The sequence below is a fragment of the Ictidomys tridecemlineatus genome, chromosome 1, assembly GCF_052094955.1.
Source record: "Ictidomys tridecemlineatus isolate mIctTri1 chromosome 1, mIctTri1.hap1, whole genome shotgun sequence".
NCBI lineage: Eukaryota > Metazoa > Chordata > Mammalia > Rodentia > Sciuridae > Ictidomys > Ictidomys tridecemlineatus.
This window is the reverse complement of record NC_135477.1, coordinates 51660718-51678675: the sequence shown is the minus strand read 5'-3', so window position 1 is coordinate 51678675 and position 17958 is coordinate 51660718. Positions and strand designations below refer to the sequence as shown.

The 17958-nt window shown below is 48.0% G+C and overlaps 1 protein-coding gene across 2 annotated transcripts; it reads right to left on the bottom strand.

Annotated features, from left to right (window-relative positions):
- Positions 1-8247: 8247 nt before the first annotated feature.
- Tysnd1 (trypsin like peroxisomal matrix peptidase 1) lies at positions 8248-15953 on the bottom strand. 2 transcript variants are annotated; one of them, XM_005325949.5, is made up of 4 exons: positions 14643-15951; positions 12871-13001; positions 11552-11737; positions 8248-9027 (listed from the first exon to the last, which is right to left on the bottom strand). In XM_005325949.5, exons 1-4 carry the CDS (start codon positions 15803-15805, stop codon positions 8810-8812), a joined length of 1698 nt encoding a protein of 565 aa, XP_005326006.2. In that variant the 5' UTR covers positions 15806-15951; the 3' UTR covers positions 8248-8809. The 2 variants fall into 2 exon arrangements, with proteins under 2 accessions (XP_005326006.2, XP_013214329.2); XM_013358875.4 differs by having other exon boundaries at positions 8845-9027; positions 11617-11737; positions 14643-15953.
- Between the last annotated feature and the right edge of the window lie 2005 nt (positions 15954-17958).

Below are 17958 nucleotides of genomic sequence, written 5' to 3'. Positions count from 1 at the left end.
GACAGGATCACTCATGTGAAGTGTTTTAGGGTGATACCAGGCACAGGGCAACAGGTTACAATATTATACATGTTTTATATGGCAGATGAGCTTGTCTAAGGCCACACAGTTTTTTTTTTCACTTTTTTTTTGGATATATGTGACAGTAGAGTTTTATTTGTTGTTTTTGGATATACATGAGAAGTAGAGTGTATTTGACATATTATACATACATGGAGTATAACTTATTCTAATTTGGCTCCCATTCTTGTGGTTGTACATGATGTGAAGTTTCACTGGTTGTGTATCTATATATGAACATAAGAAAATTATGTCCAATTCCTTCTACTGTCTTTCTTATTCCCATTCCCCTTCCCTTCCTCTGATTCCCCTTTGTCTAATCCAATGAACTTCTATTCTCCCCTCGATGCTTTATTGTGTGTTAGCATCTGCATATCAGAGAGAACAATCTGCCTTGTTTTTGGGGAGTGGCTTATTTCACTTACCATGATAGCCTGCAGATCCACCCATTGGTTGGCAAATGTCATAATTTCATTCTCCTTTATGGCTGAGTAATATTCCAATGTGTATATATACCACAATTTCTTTATCCATTCATCTGCTGAAGGGCATCTAGGTTGGTTCCATAGCTTAGCTAATGCGAATTGAGCTGCTATAAACATTGATGTGGCTGGGTCACTGTAGTATACAGATTTTAAGTCCTTTGTGTATATAACAAGGAGTGAGAAAGTTGGGTCAAATGGTGATTCTGTTCCAAGTTTTCTGAGGAAACTCCATACTGCTTTCCAGAGTGGTTATACCAATTTTCAGTCCCACCAGCAATGTAAGAATGTACCTTTTCCCCCAACATCCTCAAGGCCACACAATTCTTTGGCAACCTCCTCAATGCTCACACTCTCAATCCCACACTCCCAACCTCAATGCTCAACCTCCCAACACACACACACACACACACACACACACACACACACACACACACACACACAGTCTTTCTGCCTCTCTCTCTCTCTCTCTCTCTCTCTCTCTCTCTCTCTCTCTCTCTCTGGCACTGGAGATTGAACCCACAGATGCTTTACCACTGAGCTACATCCCCAGCCCTTTTAAAAATTTTATTTTGAGACAGGTTCTTTCTAAATTATCAAGACTAGCCTTGAACATATGATCTGTCTGCTTCAGCCTTGCGAATTTCTGGGATAACAGGTGTGCAACACTGTGCCTGCTCTAACTGTCTTTTGAATACTACCCTCACCTTCCCAGTTTTCACTGACTGTCACACAGAGGTAACCATTCCTGTATCTTCATTACAAACAGTGGTCCAAGACCTTCATATCCTGTACTCCTGATATAGGGAGTGAAGTGTTCAATTCCCTCTAGGAGATGCCGGTGCCTGGAATCATCTCTGTTTGGGAAGAAGGTTGGTCATCCCACCAGCAACGGGTTCTCACAGGCCCAGCCTGCATCCTCCAGTTCTCTGGAATCCTGCCTCTCTTCCTTTACTGGTTATACCTGCCTTCTTCTCTAAGCCCCTGGAGCTACACAGAAACCAACAGCAAAGTATGAGTGTGGAGAGCCGCAGGCCCTGCCTGTTCTAACGCTGTCCAGTGGTCCAGTGGGGAGTTATCAGGAAGCCACTGGCGGGACATGGGGGTCCACTGGGTACAGCTAGTCTTGCCTTTGACCTGGGCTTTGCTAATTTCAAAAAGTTTGTTAGTTTGTTTGTTTGTTTATTTGATACTAGGGATTGAACTCAGGGGTGCTTTGCCACGGAGTCACATCCCCAGCATCCCCGGCCTTTTTTATTTTTCAGATAGGGTCTCCCTAAATTGCTGAGGCTGGTCTTAAACTTATAATCCTCCTGTTTCAGCCTCCCAAGTTGCTGGGAGGACAGGCTGCACCACCATACCCAGTCCAAAGACTTTTTATCTCCTTTTTCCTTCCTTAAACTCTGAGGAAAACAGTGTTACAAACTGTGGTCAAAGTGCAGGTGTTTAACTGTGACACTAAGACAACAAGGACATCTCAGACCAACTTTTTAGGGAAGAGACCTCACTTGGCTGACTGTGTGTTTCCAGTGTCTGGCACTGACCCCCACATCTGGTTCCCTGGGCAATCACTAATGTTTGCTGAATGAATGATTTTTTAAAATTAAAATATGATTTACATGTCATGAAATTTACCCTTTCAATATACAGTCATGAGCTAGGTGCAGTGGCTCATGCCTATAATCCCAACGGCTCTGGAGGCTGAGGCAAGAGGACTGTGAGCTCAAAGTTAGCCTCAGCAACTTAGAGAGGCCCTACACAACTCAGTGAGACCCTGTCTCTAAATATAAAAAGGGCTGGGGGTGCATGTATTCAATCCCAGGTACTAAAAAACAAAACACAACAAAAAACAGCATACATAATCATGGTGGTAAGGTTGCACAACCATCATCACTATCTAATCCCAGAGCATTTTCATCATCCCCAAAGAAATCCCATAGCCATTAGCAGGCACCCCCATCCTCCCTGGCCTCAGCCCCTGACAACCAGAATGATTCATTTCTATTGAAACAGTCTATCCCGCACTCTTAGAAAAATAATAGCTAATATTGATTGACACAAATGAAGTGCTTTGGATACCTTTTCAAGTTCATCTTTCACATGATTCTTGCAAGACATGACTTATTAATTTCTATTTTACACATAAGGAAATAGAGGCCCCCACAGGCTAAGGAACATGGGCAAAGTCACTCAGCTAGTAAAGCAGAGCAGTTGAGCCTTGAACAATAGGTGGCAACTGTGACCCCAAAGCCAGGAAATCCTCTGGCAGGGTAGCAGCCTAAGAGAGCTGGAGGTCACTGAGCGGGCAAAACAGTCTCAATTGTGGCATAAGGCGAGCATGGGAAATTTCCTGAATTCAGCCCAATAACATGTGACACAGAGAATACTCTCAGGCCTTCCCTGGGTCTGTCTAGGTTGCACAGGAAGCACTCAAAAGCACAGCAGGAAGGTAAAGACAGAAGAGAGCAGAGGGAGGTGGAAGGGGGAAGAAGCTGCACTTGGGCATGGCACGTCAGAGCTGGTATGGCCCGTCTCTAAGGATCTGCTCAAACCCTGAAAATCAACAAGTTGTCCTCTTTGCCACCCAACATCTTACTGGCATGCAGAAGACACCCTCTCCAGGAGAGGGGACAGGGTCTCATGCAATCCCTTTTGTGCCCTTTCCCAGACAGTTCATGTCGTACCTCTCTGCCCATCAAGTAATGCCCAAAGCTTTGGAATTGAAAATCAGGGGTTGGGCCTAACAAAGGACCTTTGTCTTTGAATTTCTGGGTGCTAGAGGTTTTAGGAAGGCTTGGTGATTTGGATACCGAAACACTGGCAATTACAGTCCACAGAACTTTGATGACTGGTGGGGATAGCAGGCAAATTATCTTACATCACAGAATCTAAAAGGAGGAAGAGGTGTTTATCTGATCCCCAGGGAGCCTGGGCCTGAGGACCTTTCTGACAGACAAGGGGCTGTATTGTTCTTCTCCAGGTCACAGGACCCAGGATCAACTCAGGAGCCTGGGAAGAAGCAGTAACCCCACTTAGGGAAGAGGCAACCATCAATTCTGAAGAGCTTGGTAAACATTCTCCTTTTCTGTCTGTAGTTCCAACTGAATTGGTAAGACTCAAAGGAAAGAGAGGCCCCATTTCTGCTCCCCCCAACATATAGTTGGGTATAATGCTCCCAGCTGGGAAAAGACTATATTAGAGTAGATTCTGCTGCTATGACAAATAGACCCCAAAATGGAACAGGAGTGCATTTCCTGCTGGAGCATCAGTTCTTGGCCAGTAGACTAATGAATGGGGCCGCCTCCTATACAGTCATCCAGGGACCAGACTAAAAGAGGTTCTATTCACTGCAACATGTAGCTTCCAAGTCTCTTTCAGGTGTTTCCTTCATTCCCATCAAGAGGAGGGGGTCATTGCTTAGAGAAGTCCAGGCAGAAGTTTCTTGTAGGCCAGACTAGAATGCTTCACTACCTGCTCCCTAGATCCAGGAGTTGGAATTCAGAGACTATGCCTATCTGTGAGGGTGGCCATGAAATGCAGGCTAGTATACACCCGAGGAGAAAAGAAAATGGACTTTGCTAACATCATGTCTGTCTCTGTGGCCTGGGTCTTAGGCCTCGATAGGCTTCTTCCTATGACTCTGCTTGTCACTTCTCAGCCCATTGGAGGCTCCCACTTTGCCCCTGTTGACGCTGGCCCTTTGTGGCCCCTACTCCTGCAGTATCACCTCCACTCCCCAGCCCCATCTGTAGTCCAGTCAGGCCTATCCTAAATGGACCCACCCTGTCCACAGCTCCATCAGAAGGCATAGCCCCAGATGCAGCAAGGTGTGGGCCCAATTAGCTCTTTGTTCTACTGGGCATTTGTGTGGGAAATCTGAGAGGGCTTCCTGCCCTCTTCCTATTGAAGTAAAAATGTCACTGGGCAAGCATCAGGCCTGTGATCTCAGTGACTTCAGAGGCTGAGGCAGGAAGATAGCAAGTTTAAGGCCAACCTGGGCAACTTAGCGAAATTAAAAAGGGCCAGGGCTGCAGCTCAGTGGTAGAGTGCCCCTGGGTTCATCCCCATGCCAGAAAGAAAGAAAAAATCACTGGGCAGGCTTGGGTGGAGCAGCTAGGGTGGCCCCTGCAAGGACAGAATTAAAACAGGGAGCCTGGGACAGCACGGAGAGGTCAGGTCAGGAGATGGCCATGTGCTGGCAGTGGAGCAAACAAGTGAACATAGCGAGAACAAGGGAGCCAGGGTCCCCTCTGATGGAGGGAGGTGTTTGAAAAGCTTCATACTTACACCATAGCTTCCAAACTGGAGCTATCTGTGTGAGCCTATGGCGTACCACAGAGAGAAAGCAATAGAAATCAACAGATGTCAAGAGGGCCCAGGAGCAGCAATGTTCCAAATGCCATTTTCCACTAGAAGAATCCTGGAGAAATGGCTGATTCTAGGAAAAGGACAAAGAGGCCTAGACCATTTTGCCATGAAGGACATTCTGGAATAATGATGGGGAGATGCCACTTGAAGGCAGGCTCACTAGCCAGATCCAGAGCAATATGGACACCAAAATAAATGACATTTTAACCCACCCAATAAAATATGAATCCATAAGTCCACAGACACAGAGAGAAGGGAAAACTCTGACAACAGAATGCCACCTCCTGTGTGTAGGAGGAATAACAATACAAAGTGACCGCTTGGCAACCAGTTCAGTTACTCAGCCAGCAAACAGAATAGGTACAACACCTAACAGGTAAAGGTGGAATAAGGAACAGTAGATTTACATAGTCCCAGAGTACTTCTGCACAAATTTGGGGGGGAGGTACCAGGAATTGAACACAGGACTTCATGCATGCTAAGCAAGTGCTCTGCCCCTGAGCTCATCACCTGCTCTTTTCATATTATTTTGAGACAAGAGTCTCACTAAGTCACCCAGACTGGCCTTGAGCTTGTGATCCTCCTGCTTCAGCCTCCCGAGTTGCTGGGATAACCGGCCTGCACCTCTGTGTCCGGCTCAAATTATTATTCTTTATTACCCAGGAGAAATGAGAACTTTACAAAGGAGAAAGTTGTAGTCAAAATTAGTATCATCTGTAATCGGATAAATAAACATTGTGTGCTACTCCAGAGGACGCGCAATGAGAAGACATCACTTCTGTGATTACCCAGCCCAAGATGCTTGGACAAACCTAAGTGAGGAGACAGTCCATGAAATGACAGTCCTGTTGTCTTCAGAAAGTCAAGGGTATGGGGCTGGGGCTGGGGCTCAAGCGGTAGCGCGCTCGCCTGACAGGCGTGCGGCCCGGGTTCGATCCTCAGCACTACATACAGTCAAAGATGTTGTGTCCACCAAATACTAAAAAAAATAAACATTAAAATTCTCCCTCTCTCTCCCTCTCTCTCACTCTTTCTGAAAAAAAAATTATCTCTCTCTCTCTCTCTCTCGTTCTTTAAAACAAAAAGTCAAGGGCATGAAGTTCAAGTAGAGCCTGAGGAACTGTTCCAATTCAAGGGAGAACAGAAAAGTGGCTCTTGGGTGCAATCTGTGACCCCAAGTTAGATCTTTTGTTACAAAACACCACTGGGGCACGGTTGAAATCGAGTGGGGTCTCTGGGTGAAGGATGTTTAGGAATTCTTGTGGATTTTCCGTGTGTTTAAAATTATTTCCGTGTGTTTAAAATATATGTATGTATATATATATGTATATAAATGTTACGTATATATTATATGTACATATGTTTGGGGGGTACTGGGAATTGAACTCGGAATCACTTAACCACTGAGCTACATCCCCATCCCTTTTTTATTTTCCCAGTAAAAGCTCTTTATTCTCACAGATCAATGACTGTTGGCAACACATTGCAGCACAGAATGACTATATGATTAAAATATTCTTTCTTCCCATTGACACAGTTGGCAGTTTTAAAAGAATGACAGGATACATATTTTTAGCAACATAAAAAAATCAACTTTTAACAATAAATATTCAGAGATGGCTTGGAGTTGACTGTCATGGGTTTGCAGTTGGGTGTATTTCATGAAGCAGGGATCCTTTCTCCTCTCTTCCCCCAACCAACAGGCAGGTAGAAGACCTGATGGAGAACTCTAGGACCCCAAGACCCAACATCAGAGCCACAGGAGGGAAGGAAGCAGAGCCCGTTCATCATACTGCACGGGAGCCAAGCTTCCTTTCTTGGTCAGACACTACTTTGATCTTGACATGAACAATAAACTCTTAAGCCCTGAGATGGAGGGCACTTCCTCCTCACTATCGAACTCATCTGCTCCTCAGCACCCTGCATTCTCAGACCTCTACTTGAGGTCTCAGAGCCCTGAACTTGTCATCACCTCATTGTTATCCCAGCCAGAAATCCAGGCACCACTGGACCTTCCTCCCTCTGGGACTCAGCCCTCCAGCTGGCCATTTCAGCCTCTTGTGGAACTCAATCCTCCATGCCCACCAGTCCTGCCTGTCAACTTCTCTCTCACCAAGGCCATCTTAACCGGTTCTGGGGCCTCAGCCTTTCTCTTTTCCAGTTTGGGAGCACTCCCAGAACAAGGGCGTGGTTGTACACTTCCTTCTCCCACTTCCCGCTATTCTTGGCTAGAACACTGTCCCCATTTCTAGTCCACTTGGTACACCCTGAACTCTCCTTTCACAGAACAGCACCTGAGTCACCTTGATGAAGCCCCTCTCTGGTCCCCGGACATATTCTTGCGCGGCCAGCTGCTCTGCGCATTGTACTCTGGGCCAAACACACCAGTCTCCCAAGAACAGACTGAGTGCCTTGGCACCATATGCTCTGGAATAGATCCTCCCCTCCCACCCGCAGGAAGGCCAGACTTCAGACCCAGCCTCCTGCTTCCACTGACCCATGTAGGACTTCTCATGCTAACCTCACCCCCTGGGCCCGTTCTCACTCTATAAAGGCAAGAACCACCATCATGGAAGCCTTCTGCAGTTGCCCAGAGTCCACTAAATATTAGAAACAAGATACTTACTCCTAGATCAGCCCCCTAGCCATCTCCCAAATGGCATTCAACCTGCAAATGAAAATCATTTTTTGCAGAGGTGTGGGGTTTACTGGATATTGAACCCAGAGGCGCTTTACCACTATGCTACATCTCTAATCCTTGTTGAGACAGGGTCTCCTTAAGTTGCTTAGGGCCTTACTAAGTTGCTAAAGCTGGCTTTGAATTTGCAATCCTCCTGCCTCACCCTCCCCCAAAAAATCATTTCTTAAGAGCCCTGGGCACACAGTGCACAGTGCAATTCACAGTTGGTCTTAACTCCTGGAAGTTGCTGTGGCTTCCTTGGAACTCCTACCCAGCCTGGAGTCCAGCCCAGACCTCTGCATATCCCAAGAATTTTCTAAATAGCTGCTGCCAGGGGCTGGGGATGTGGCTCAAGCGGTAATGCGCTCGCCTGGCATGCGTGGGGCGCTGGATTCGATCCTCAGCACCACATAAAATAAAATAAAAAATTAAAAATAAAAATTAAAAAATAGCTGCTGCCAGGCCAAGACCACCACCCTCTAGGACCACCTACAAGCCCCAGACAGCACTGACTGGAACATGACTAGTAACCAGAGACAGCCTGGCAGGAGACTCCTGTGAGATGGAACCCTGCCAAGAAAACAGAATAGAGAGGGGGCATTCTTTACTGGGTGCTTGTCTACTTCTGACTGAACTCTTAGGAAAAAGAGTCGGCTATAGAGAAGTAGTAGATTGTGTTTATTCCCAAGTCCCAACCACACATTCAACCCCCAAGATCCCTGAGACCCAGGATGCGGGCTGGAAAATGAAGGCACTGAATGAGTGAAGACCCAGGTGTCCTGGCCAGGGACCTGCCTGCCCATAGGTGTGGCAGAGCAGGGACACACTGTACCCCAACCCTTTGTCTCTGGCCTTCAAAGTAGGCCCTGTGTGCTAAGGTCCTCTGAGGAAGCCCAGAGTCCTCTGTCATCCCCGACATGGGGAGCCCAGGAGTCAGCAGGACAGATACAAAGTCTTCCAAGCAGCACCTGACTACCAGGACCAGAGTTCTGTGCAGCTGGCTTGAATCCCCAGGAGGAAAATAACATGATTGATTCTAGTGCTGAAGAAGTGGGGGGTCAAGAAAGCACCCCAAAACAGGCTGCCAACTCTGAGGCCCATGGGACTGGAGTCCTGGAGCTGGGTGGGCCTTGGATCCTAAGGTGGCTTCAACCTCAACATCACTTCTATGGCATAAAACAGTCACTCCTCTTCTGCAGGGGGAGGGGATGATAGAGCCTCAGAGCTTGCTCCTAGGGGTCTCGGGCAGGGGCCGCTGCAGCCTCCACACCACGCTGACTGACTCAGCAGCGCGGTTCAGGTCATGGAAGCCCCCCAGGTCGCCAGTCTGAATGTACCGCTGCAGGGCGGGCTGAAGCACCGTGATGGGAATGCTGAAGTTCAGGTGGGGGTAGGTGGCCCCTGTGTTATTGTCCCGGGTGTTGCTGGCGACAATGCCTGTTGAGGAGTCAGAAAACAAAGAGGATATGAGCCAGGGGTAGCCCGAACAGATGTGAGAGAAGGATCATCTCTATTCTGGAATCTCCAGGTCCTGTGGGGAGCTCAAAACTTCCATCATAACAGATGCCAACGAGTTTCCTATAATAAGGCAGCTGTTCCTCACACCACCACAACCCTGTCTAACCCAGGATCTCACATTGCTTTAGTTGTCACATCTTCCAAAATCTCTGACAATTTGGGCTGATTCCTCGGCTTTTCCTTCTTTCATGGCCTTGACACTTTGAAGAGTATGAGACGGTTATTTTGTACAATGGGCCTAAATTTATCCCAGGGTCAATGGAATTTTGCATTATTGGGAAGAATCCCAAAGAAGTGACCTGTCTGTCTCACTGTGTTATCAGGAGGTGGCTGATGTCTATTATAGTACTGTTTGTCCTTTTTATGACCACGAACCAACACGTGGCAGCGCTCTCTACCACTGAGCTACTTCCCCAGCCTGGACACATGGTACTTTTGGTGTTGACCTTGACCACTGGCTAAGCTAGTATCTGCCAGACCTCTCCACTGAAAGAGAGGATTCCACCTTTTTAAATTCTAAATATTTGAGGAGCTATTCTGAGGCTATGCAAATACTTTGCCCACTATTTTCGACATCTGTCCATTTAGCTCTTGTCTGCAACTGCAGCTGTGGTGTCTTGTGAATCCCCGTTTTCCTCATTTCTTCTCTACATTTATTAATTAGAATTCTGTAGGGAAGAGCTGCTGCTTGTCTCCATTTCTAACTTCTTTGGTTCTCTTTGTGTCAATGTGGACTCATGGATGTTCATTCTTTTCTTTGGGTTATAGGTGACACTACTGATATTTGCTTGGCTGTTTGAGTTGTTCAATGGGAGCTTCAGGGTTGGTCCTGGTCCTGTCAGCACTTGACATGCCCCATCATTCTTCTCATTAGGACTTCCTTTTTTGGGATAAGACACTCCTAGTTCAACTTGGTTTTTCCCTGCCCCCGCCCTGGGATCATCCAGTTCTTGGTTCCTTTTGTTAGGGAATAGAATTTAGAAACCAAGGTCTGGGTTCCAAAAGTGCTTGTTGGCAAATGGAGTGAAAGTGTCCCTGTCCCTCTTGGTGGACAGAGTAGGAGATACAGACTGTACAAGGGTGGGTGGGGGGTACTAACTTATGCACACAAATCTGAATTTTATTTCTGCATTCACCTATTTGTATATATGGCTTAAAAAAGCAACCAGGATGTAAGGAAACATGGAGAAAAGTTGTGACTCTTATTACAAATAAATAACCACAATGAAAGAGAAGCTGAGCTAAGTACCTTTGGAAAGCACTGTTCTGACTGACACTGTAAGGTCAAAGACAAAAACAACTGCACATGAACACACAACACTGTACTAGCTGAAACCGGTGCTCACCCCTGTGAGGTTTTTAGCAATTCTAAAGCTGTTTAGAGTTGAACAAACAAGTAAAAATACTGTAGATAGCAAAAGTAAGGTTACTCACTATAAGAGAAAAAAGTTAGAAATAATGAAAAGCAGTGCTAGGTGCTGTGGGGCATGCCTGTAATCCCAGCAGCTCAGGAGGCTAAGACACGGGAACCACAAGTTCAAAGCCAGCCTCGGCAATTTATTGAGGCCCTAAGCAACTCAGTGAGACTCTGTCTCTAAATAAAAAAATAAAAAGGGCTGAGGGTGTGGCTCAGTGACAAGTGCACCTGGGTTCAATTCCAGGTACTAAAAAAGAAAAAAAAAAGTAGAACTAATAAAGGCTAGTAATAAACAAGTAGTGCTATACACAGAATCCTAGCAGTTTCTGACTTACAGTGCTTCTCTCTCCCTCTTTTTAAATAGCTAAATGGATTTTTTAAAAAGTTCAGATGGGCATGGTGGCTTATACCTCTAATCCCAGCAGCTTGGGAGGCTGAGGCAGGAGGATCGCAAGTTGAAAGCCAGCCTCAGCAAATTAGCGAGGCCCTAAGCAACTTAGCAAGACTCTGCTCAAAAATAAAATTAAAACTAAAAGGGGCTGGAGATGTGGCTCCATGATTAAGTGTCCCTGGGTTCGATCCCTGGTACTTAAAAAAAAAAAAAATTCCCAGCTTCTTGTTAAATACTATCAGGCCACAATCTGCTGCAGCTGAGCAGAGTTCATCCTAATTGACCCCTGACCTTAGCCCTCCACTTCCTCTAGTCACTCACTCATTATTCACTTTACCTGCCTAGGAACCATAGGCTTGAGACTGACTTACCTAAGGTCACACAGCAGAGTAGTGGCAGAGAACAGATCAAGGCCCAGATCTCTTCCCTTCCAGCTCAGCCTACCTCCCTCTCCACCTTCAAAGGCAGAATAGCCTGAAAACTCAGGTGAACTAACTGTGGGCATAACACCCACCATCTATGCCCACCATCTTCCCATTCAGAGGGTCCTCCCAGGGCTGGACACAGAACATTCACAGTGCAGGACTGAGGCTCTGGCAAGGAGAAGGATGGGAGAGGGCCAAGGAGCTGGTTACCCAGGAGGTCCCCTGAATGGGTGGAAAACAGGGGTCCCCCACTAGAGCCACCGTGCACAGCGCACGTGGTCTGCAGCATCACTGGTGTGTCGTCCACCCGCACCACAGCTGACAGGATGCCTGAGGTCATCGAGGGTCCACAGGTTTGGCCAAAGACACCGAAGCCCACCACGCTGACAGGATCTCCTGTGAGAGAGGGAAGGAGGGTGAAGCAGGGGAGGACTCACTCCCAACACATCCCCACCCTCTCCAAAGGTCCCGACCCGCTCTGCCCCTTTAGTTTTTGCTCAGATACTCCCATGCCAAGGAGCCTTCTTTCCCAGGTCCCCACTGCAGGAAGACCAGCCAGTCACACTTGGGGTTCTTTTTTTTTTCTTTTGGACCAGGGATTGAACTCAGGGGCACTCGACCACTGAGCCACATCCCCAGCTCTATTTTGTATTTTATTTAGAGACAGGCTCTCACTGAGTTGCTTAGTGCCTGGCAGTTCCTGAGGCTGGCTTGGAACTCAAGATTCTTCCGTCTCAGCCTCCCAAGCCTCTGGGATTACATGCGTGCACCACTGAACCGGCTTTGCGGTTCTTTTCACGTATCTAGGTGCTCAATAAATGTTGGTGGAATTAATATTCATCACCTCCTGGGATTAAAAAGTCTCCTGGGAAAAGAAATGGTGATGAGGGCTATAAAGTAGCCACCACCTTCCTCCCCAAGTGCTTTGAAGGTACAAGGCAGAGCCTAGGGTTAGATGCTTTATAGGCACATCTCAAACAGTCCTCACCACACCCAAGATAAGGTGCATGGATCCCATTCTGCAGATGTGGTGACCCAGGCAGAGGACAGTTTAGCAGTCTGTCCAAGGACAGCAGTGGCAGAGGAGAAGCTGATCCAGAGCATCTGTCCTCTTCATCACTATATCACACGGTCTCCATGAAATGGGACATCTCCCACCATGTGGCAGCATCTCAGAGCCATTTACCTAATCATGCCATGGGAGCCCTGAAGATACCACACACTCCTCTGACCAGCCTAAATGCATTAGGAGCCTCCAAAACCCAGCCCCCCAACACTACACTGCTGCAGAGCCTGGGGGTTGGGCCATGCCTTACCCTTCACAGGTTACACCAGCTGCCCCCAGCACCTGGGGCATTCTGGAACAGCCCCAACAAGAACCTCACAGTGCCACCCTGACTCATTACCTCTGCAGGCAGGGGAAGGGAGCTGCCACTTGGTGTGGCATGGCTAGTCAACCCTGACTCTCCTTCCTGAGGTCCAGCCCAGACCAGAGGGCTTGCCTTCAGGCTGAACCCTTTGTCCTTTACCTTCATGGAAGTGCTCAGTTGGCACAGGCATAGGGACACCTTCTAGGTCCTCCTCCAGGTTCACCACTGCTATGTCATAGGGAGATGTCTCCTGGGTGGCAAACACCACATGTCCCCAGATGGCCACACTCCTGGGAGCAAGGGAAACAAGTGACAGGCTAGTTTGGCACCGGGGAGAAAGCAAGATGAGAGTGACAGCAAAATTCATGGACTTGGGAGTCAGAAGATCTGGGTCAGTCCTGAAACTTAACCAACCAGGCAGCTCTGGGTATGTCACTTAACCAAACATGCTTTACAAACAATAGAGCACTTGTATGCAAAGTTTCCTGTTCCTTGCCATGATAATGAACACCTGATACCTGCTGAGCACCACATGCCAGGCCTGGTGCTGATGTCTTGTGGACATCATTTCACTTAGTCCTCGTGACCCTGTGAATTAGGCACTGATACAATCTCCATTCTACTTATTTTTCATTTTTGGTACTGGGGCTTGACATTGTCTGTTTTATATGGTATAGCTGAAGCCCAGAGGTTGAGTGACATTCCCAGGGTCACATGACAAGTAGAAGTTGGGCAAACAAATGGGAATAGTTCTTCATTGCCTCCTTATGGGTTCATATTTTATTGGGGTGGCATGATGGGCTTCTAGCCCTCTTACTGCTTGTTTATATCATGTTTTCAGAGCACACTATGTGCCAGTCTCTGGCCAAAGAATTTACATGTAAGCTCACTTAGAGGGGGCAGGGTGAAGCTTACACACATTAAGTGACTTGCCCAACACCTCACAGGGACATCCTGCTACATACTGAAGGGGTATTTTCCTACAAACACTGGTTTTCTTAGGAACAGGAATAGAGGGGTGAGGAGTTGGGGGCCATCATCAGGAAAACCTCACCATCAGCTTTCCCTGTAAAATCATGGTTGTCTAAAATCATGGCTGTCTGGTCAGCCACCCATGCGGGCCCTCTGTGGCAAAGCTGGGCTAGGTTAGCCACACTGGGCTAATCTTGGGAATTCAAAAGAGATTTGAAAAGGCTTGCAAGGTAAGGCCAGGCATTAACATCAAGGTGCTATACTGCTTAACTTTGGCCTGGATTAAGCACCTGGGGCTACAACAGAAACAGAAAAACCAAGCCTGGAAGCCAAGGCTCTGGCCCAGGGAGGACAAGGCTACTTTTGGCTACACAAGGAACTAGTGACTATCTGAAGTCAGCCTGGCTGCCCACCAGGGTCATCTACAAATTGTTCACAAAGTTATCCATCTGCCTGGGCCTCAACCCTTCATTTACTTAGGTAGAACTATACATTTGTAACTTTCACCCAGAGAGGCAGCCACTGCTAAACTGCAAGAGATAAAAATTCTAAGATTAGAAGGTCTATCTCATCACCCCTAGAGGGCAATGTCCTGGGTCCCTGAAATGTCAATGTTAGGGAACGGGATCAAAGGGCTCAATGAGAGGTGTGAGGTCCAGGGCTAGGAGGTAAGAAATTCAGACTGTGAGAAGGAGCTCAAAAATGTCCAGTCCTGTATGTAGGGAACGGCCCCACAGCTCCCAATTCCAAATCTGCTTGTATCTTGGCATCCTGACCAAGCTCTATTCAGGCCCTGCCTATCAAGAATGAGGGGGAGTCACAGGCATCTACTCCCACTACATTCCCAAAGCACCAACATAAGGCCAGCAGAAAGGCCCCCACAATCCTCCATGTGGAAGGTCTGGGTCCACACCTGAAACCTGGTGAGGAGCAAAGAGGGACAGTCCTGAGGCCCTTACTTGGGGGTGACAGAATGCACCAGGACTCTGGCCGCCTCCCGAGGGGCCACGTGCCGGCAGGTCACCACGAGGCGAGACGCCACGGCCACTCCTGAGCCCCACACGGTGCCGCACTCCACCAGCACGGCTGCGGCTGCCCACGGGGGTCCCGGGTCTTGAAGGGACAGGCCCCGCGGGACGCCCACCTCGGGCGGCAGGAGATCTGCCAGGGCAGCGGCATCGGGCTGGAGGTGGGCGAGCGCTGCGCGGGCGACGCGAAGCAGCGGAGCTGCGGCGCAGAGCAGAGTGAGGCCTACCCACTCGCGGGCCTTCCAGCAGAGTGGCGCCGCCACCAGTGCCACCAGCGATCCTGCGGGTCGCGCAGCGAAAACGCCACCGCCCTCAGTGCCTGGCAGACAGCGAGCGTCGGTAAGCAGCAGCGGGCCGGCCACGTTGCTGAGCACACCGCGGCTCAGCGTGTTGAGGAAGATGTCTGGGCAAAAAGCCCCGAACGGGGAACCGCAGGCCAGCAGCTGCGCGCCCTTGGGCACAATCCCGAGAGGCGCTACGGTCATCGCGGGCCCGACCTCCTCCTCCGCCTCCTGGCCGGGCTGCACGCGCAGCAGCGCGAACCAGCCCAACGCTCGCAGCTGATCCTCCTCCTCGTCCTCTGACACCTCATCGTCAGGCGCGGCGCTCGCGAAGCGCCACTGCTCTGCCGCCTCGCCTCCAAAGAGGCGCGCGAAGTGGGCCCGAAAGGCCGGGCAGCTTAGCAGCAGCAATAACTCGGCCCTACGCGGCGGTTGCAGGAGTCGTCCGCGGGGCCGCGCGGCCAGGCCGGGTTCGAGGCCCGAGCATTGCGGCGTGCACAGTCCGGGACGACCTGGCTCCGCGCGGCCGGCGGTACTCGTGGCCGTTGGTCCCCATTGTACGTGAAGGCGCAGGTCGTCACTACAACTGTCGCCGGGCAGGGTGGTGGTGCCGGCCGCGGTCAGGGCCCCGCTGCCAGCCCGCAGGAAGGGGGTGAAGATTCCCCCGTGGCACAACACCAGGCCCGGGTTGCGGCTCAGGATTACCCCGCTGCAGCTCCAAGAGCCCGCTTCCGGCTGTCCGGCCCTGGAGGCGCTCACCACGCAGCCCGCCTGCTCGGCCGCCTTCATGGAGGGCCCCCACTGCCGCCCCATGGTTCCTGGGACTGGACTTCCAAGGTTTCCCCAAGAACAAGCCAAAAAGCAAGGTAGGATCGGGACCCCAAGCTAGGGGAAATCGACTCAGCGCTACACACAACTGTGAGCTAGAGGCGTAAGCACTGACTCAGGTCTTCCTCGTCAAGCCCGATTGGCTAAGCCCCAACTGACCCGACCCGATTGGCTAGGCATGGGGCCGAAGTCTGATTGGCTGTGTATCTCCTTTCCCCGCCCTCTTTGGATTATCCAATTTGTGGGATTTCTAAGCAGCGGTCCCACTAGACCAGCCGGAGGAAAGAGTGACAGGCGTGAGTCACCGGGATTTGTGGTGAGATGGCTTGAGGGATCCGCCCTCCGAGCCTAATTTTTGGTAAATAGAAATGAGCACTTAAGTAGCTACACATGCCTATGCCTTAAGAGGGCAGAAGCAGATGATCCTTAGTCTCTGACCCGGGATAATGCGGCCAATTTACTAGGTATTTTGAAAATGCTGTTATTTTTGTATTTTGAAATTTTTAAAGTAAACCTTAAACCTGGAGCGGTGGCACAAGCCTGTAATCCCAGCGACTTGGGAGGCTAAAGCAGGGGTATGTAAGTTCGAGGACAACCTCAGCGATTTAGCAAGACCCTGCCTCAAAATTAAAAAAATAAAAATAAAAATAACTAGGAATGTAGATCAGTGCTAAATTTCTCTGGGTTCAATCCTCAGTACAAAAAAAAAAAAAAAAAGTAAACCCTAAGCAATCCGCCAGGGGGCACAGAACTCACAAAATTACTCCTAGGACCTTTTGTTGCTAAAGTGCCAACTTGACAAATCTCATGGAAACTGGATTTGCTCTAAATTAAATTGTCCTTTAAACTATGATAATAGTTTATAATAGTAGCTAAAAGTCAAAATTTTTCATCATGCAATTCTATATTTTGCAGTATGCACATTTGACATAATAACATTTATAACCACCACTCAGGATTTATGTAGGCCAGCTAATCTTTTTTTTCTGAAAAAAAGCAAAAATGGAAATAGTTCAAGTTTTGCTGCCCATATAATCTTTGTCACAAATTTTACTTAACTCTGCAATTGTATCACACAAAAGCCAGAGGAACCATGGTGACTGTGTTCTAATAAAACTTTATGAATTTTGCAGGGTACAGTATAGCACACCTGTAATCCAGCTGCTAGGGAGACTGAGGTGGGAGGATTGCAAATTCCAGGTCAGCCTCCCCAGTTTAGCAAGACCCTGTCTCAAATAAAATAAAAAGGGCTAGGGATACAGCTCAGTGGTAAAGTACCCGAGTTTAATCCCCAGAACTATATACACACTAAAAAACTAAAATTACAAAATTTGAATTTCATTATTTTCATGTTTCATAAAATAGCATTCCTAATTTTTTTCAACTATAAAGTGTAAAAATCTTTATTAGCCCAGAGGCCATACAAACACAGCCAGCAGGACAGATTTGTCCCTCAAACAGTAGTTTGCCATTTCTAATCTAGGCTAACATAAAACTTCCCTACTTTTCCAAAGTAGTATCTTGAGGATAGGCAGGCCTGGGAGGACATCGTGATACTCCAAAGCAGTCACCACAAGCTACACATTTTATTAAGTCTGCTTTATCACTGTGTCACTAAAATGTTAATCTTTAGCAAGATTACTAGTACACATCTAAGTCAGCAATAATGAAAAAAGTTACTATATAAATTACATAAACTTTTTGCATAACTTCTTTGAATAAAATTAATGCTGCTTGGTGTATTCGAAACACAACACATGATAATGCTTTCAATGTTCCTGATGATATAAATCAGTTTTCAGAAACAATTGACCATGGTATATGAGGCAGATCTGAAATTAAGCAGTCTTCCCACACCAGGCACAGTCTTCTTTTGGTTTTATGACACAGAAGATAGCTTGTTCACAGCAAAACCTCCCCTAACTCAACTTCTGAGCAATTAAGACTTTCTCTCTAGAGTCCACTGATTCTCCCCTAATGACGCTCTGGCATGAACTGTTATGCGTCAAGGTTTTTTGTTTCTTAGTACAGAAGTCCCAAGTCACAGCCAGCAGTAGGCAAGGTGAGACCCACTGAGTGCTAGGCTCATCTTTGATCTTCATGTTGTACTTGCCTCAAACAAAACAATCCCATCTCCC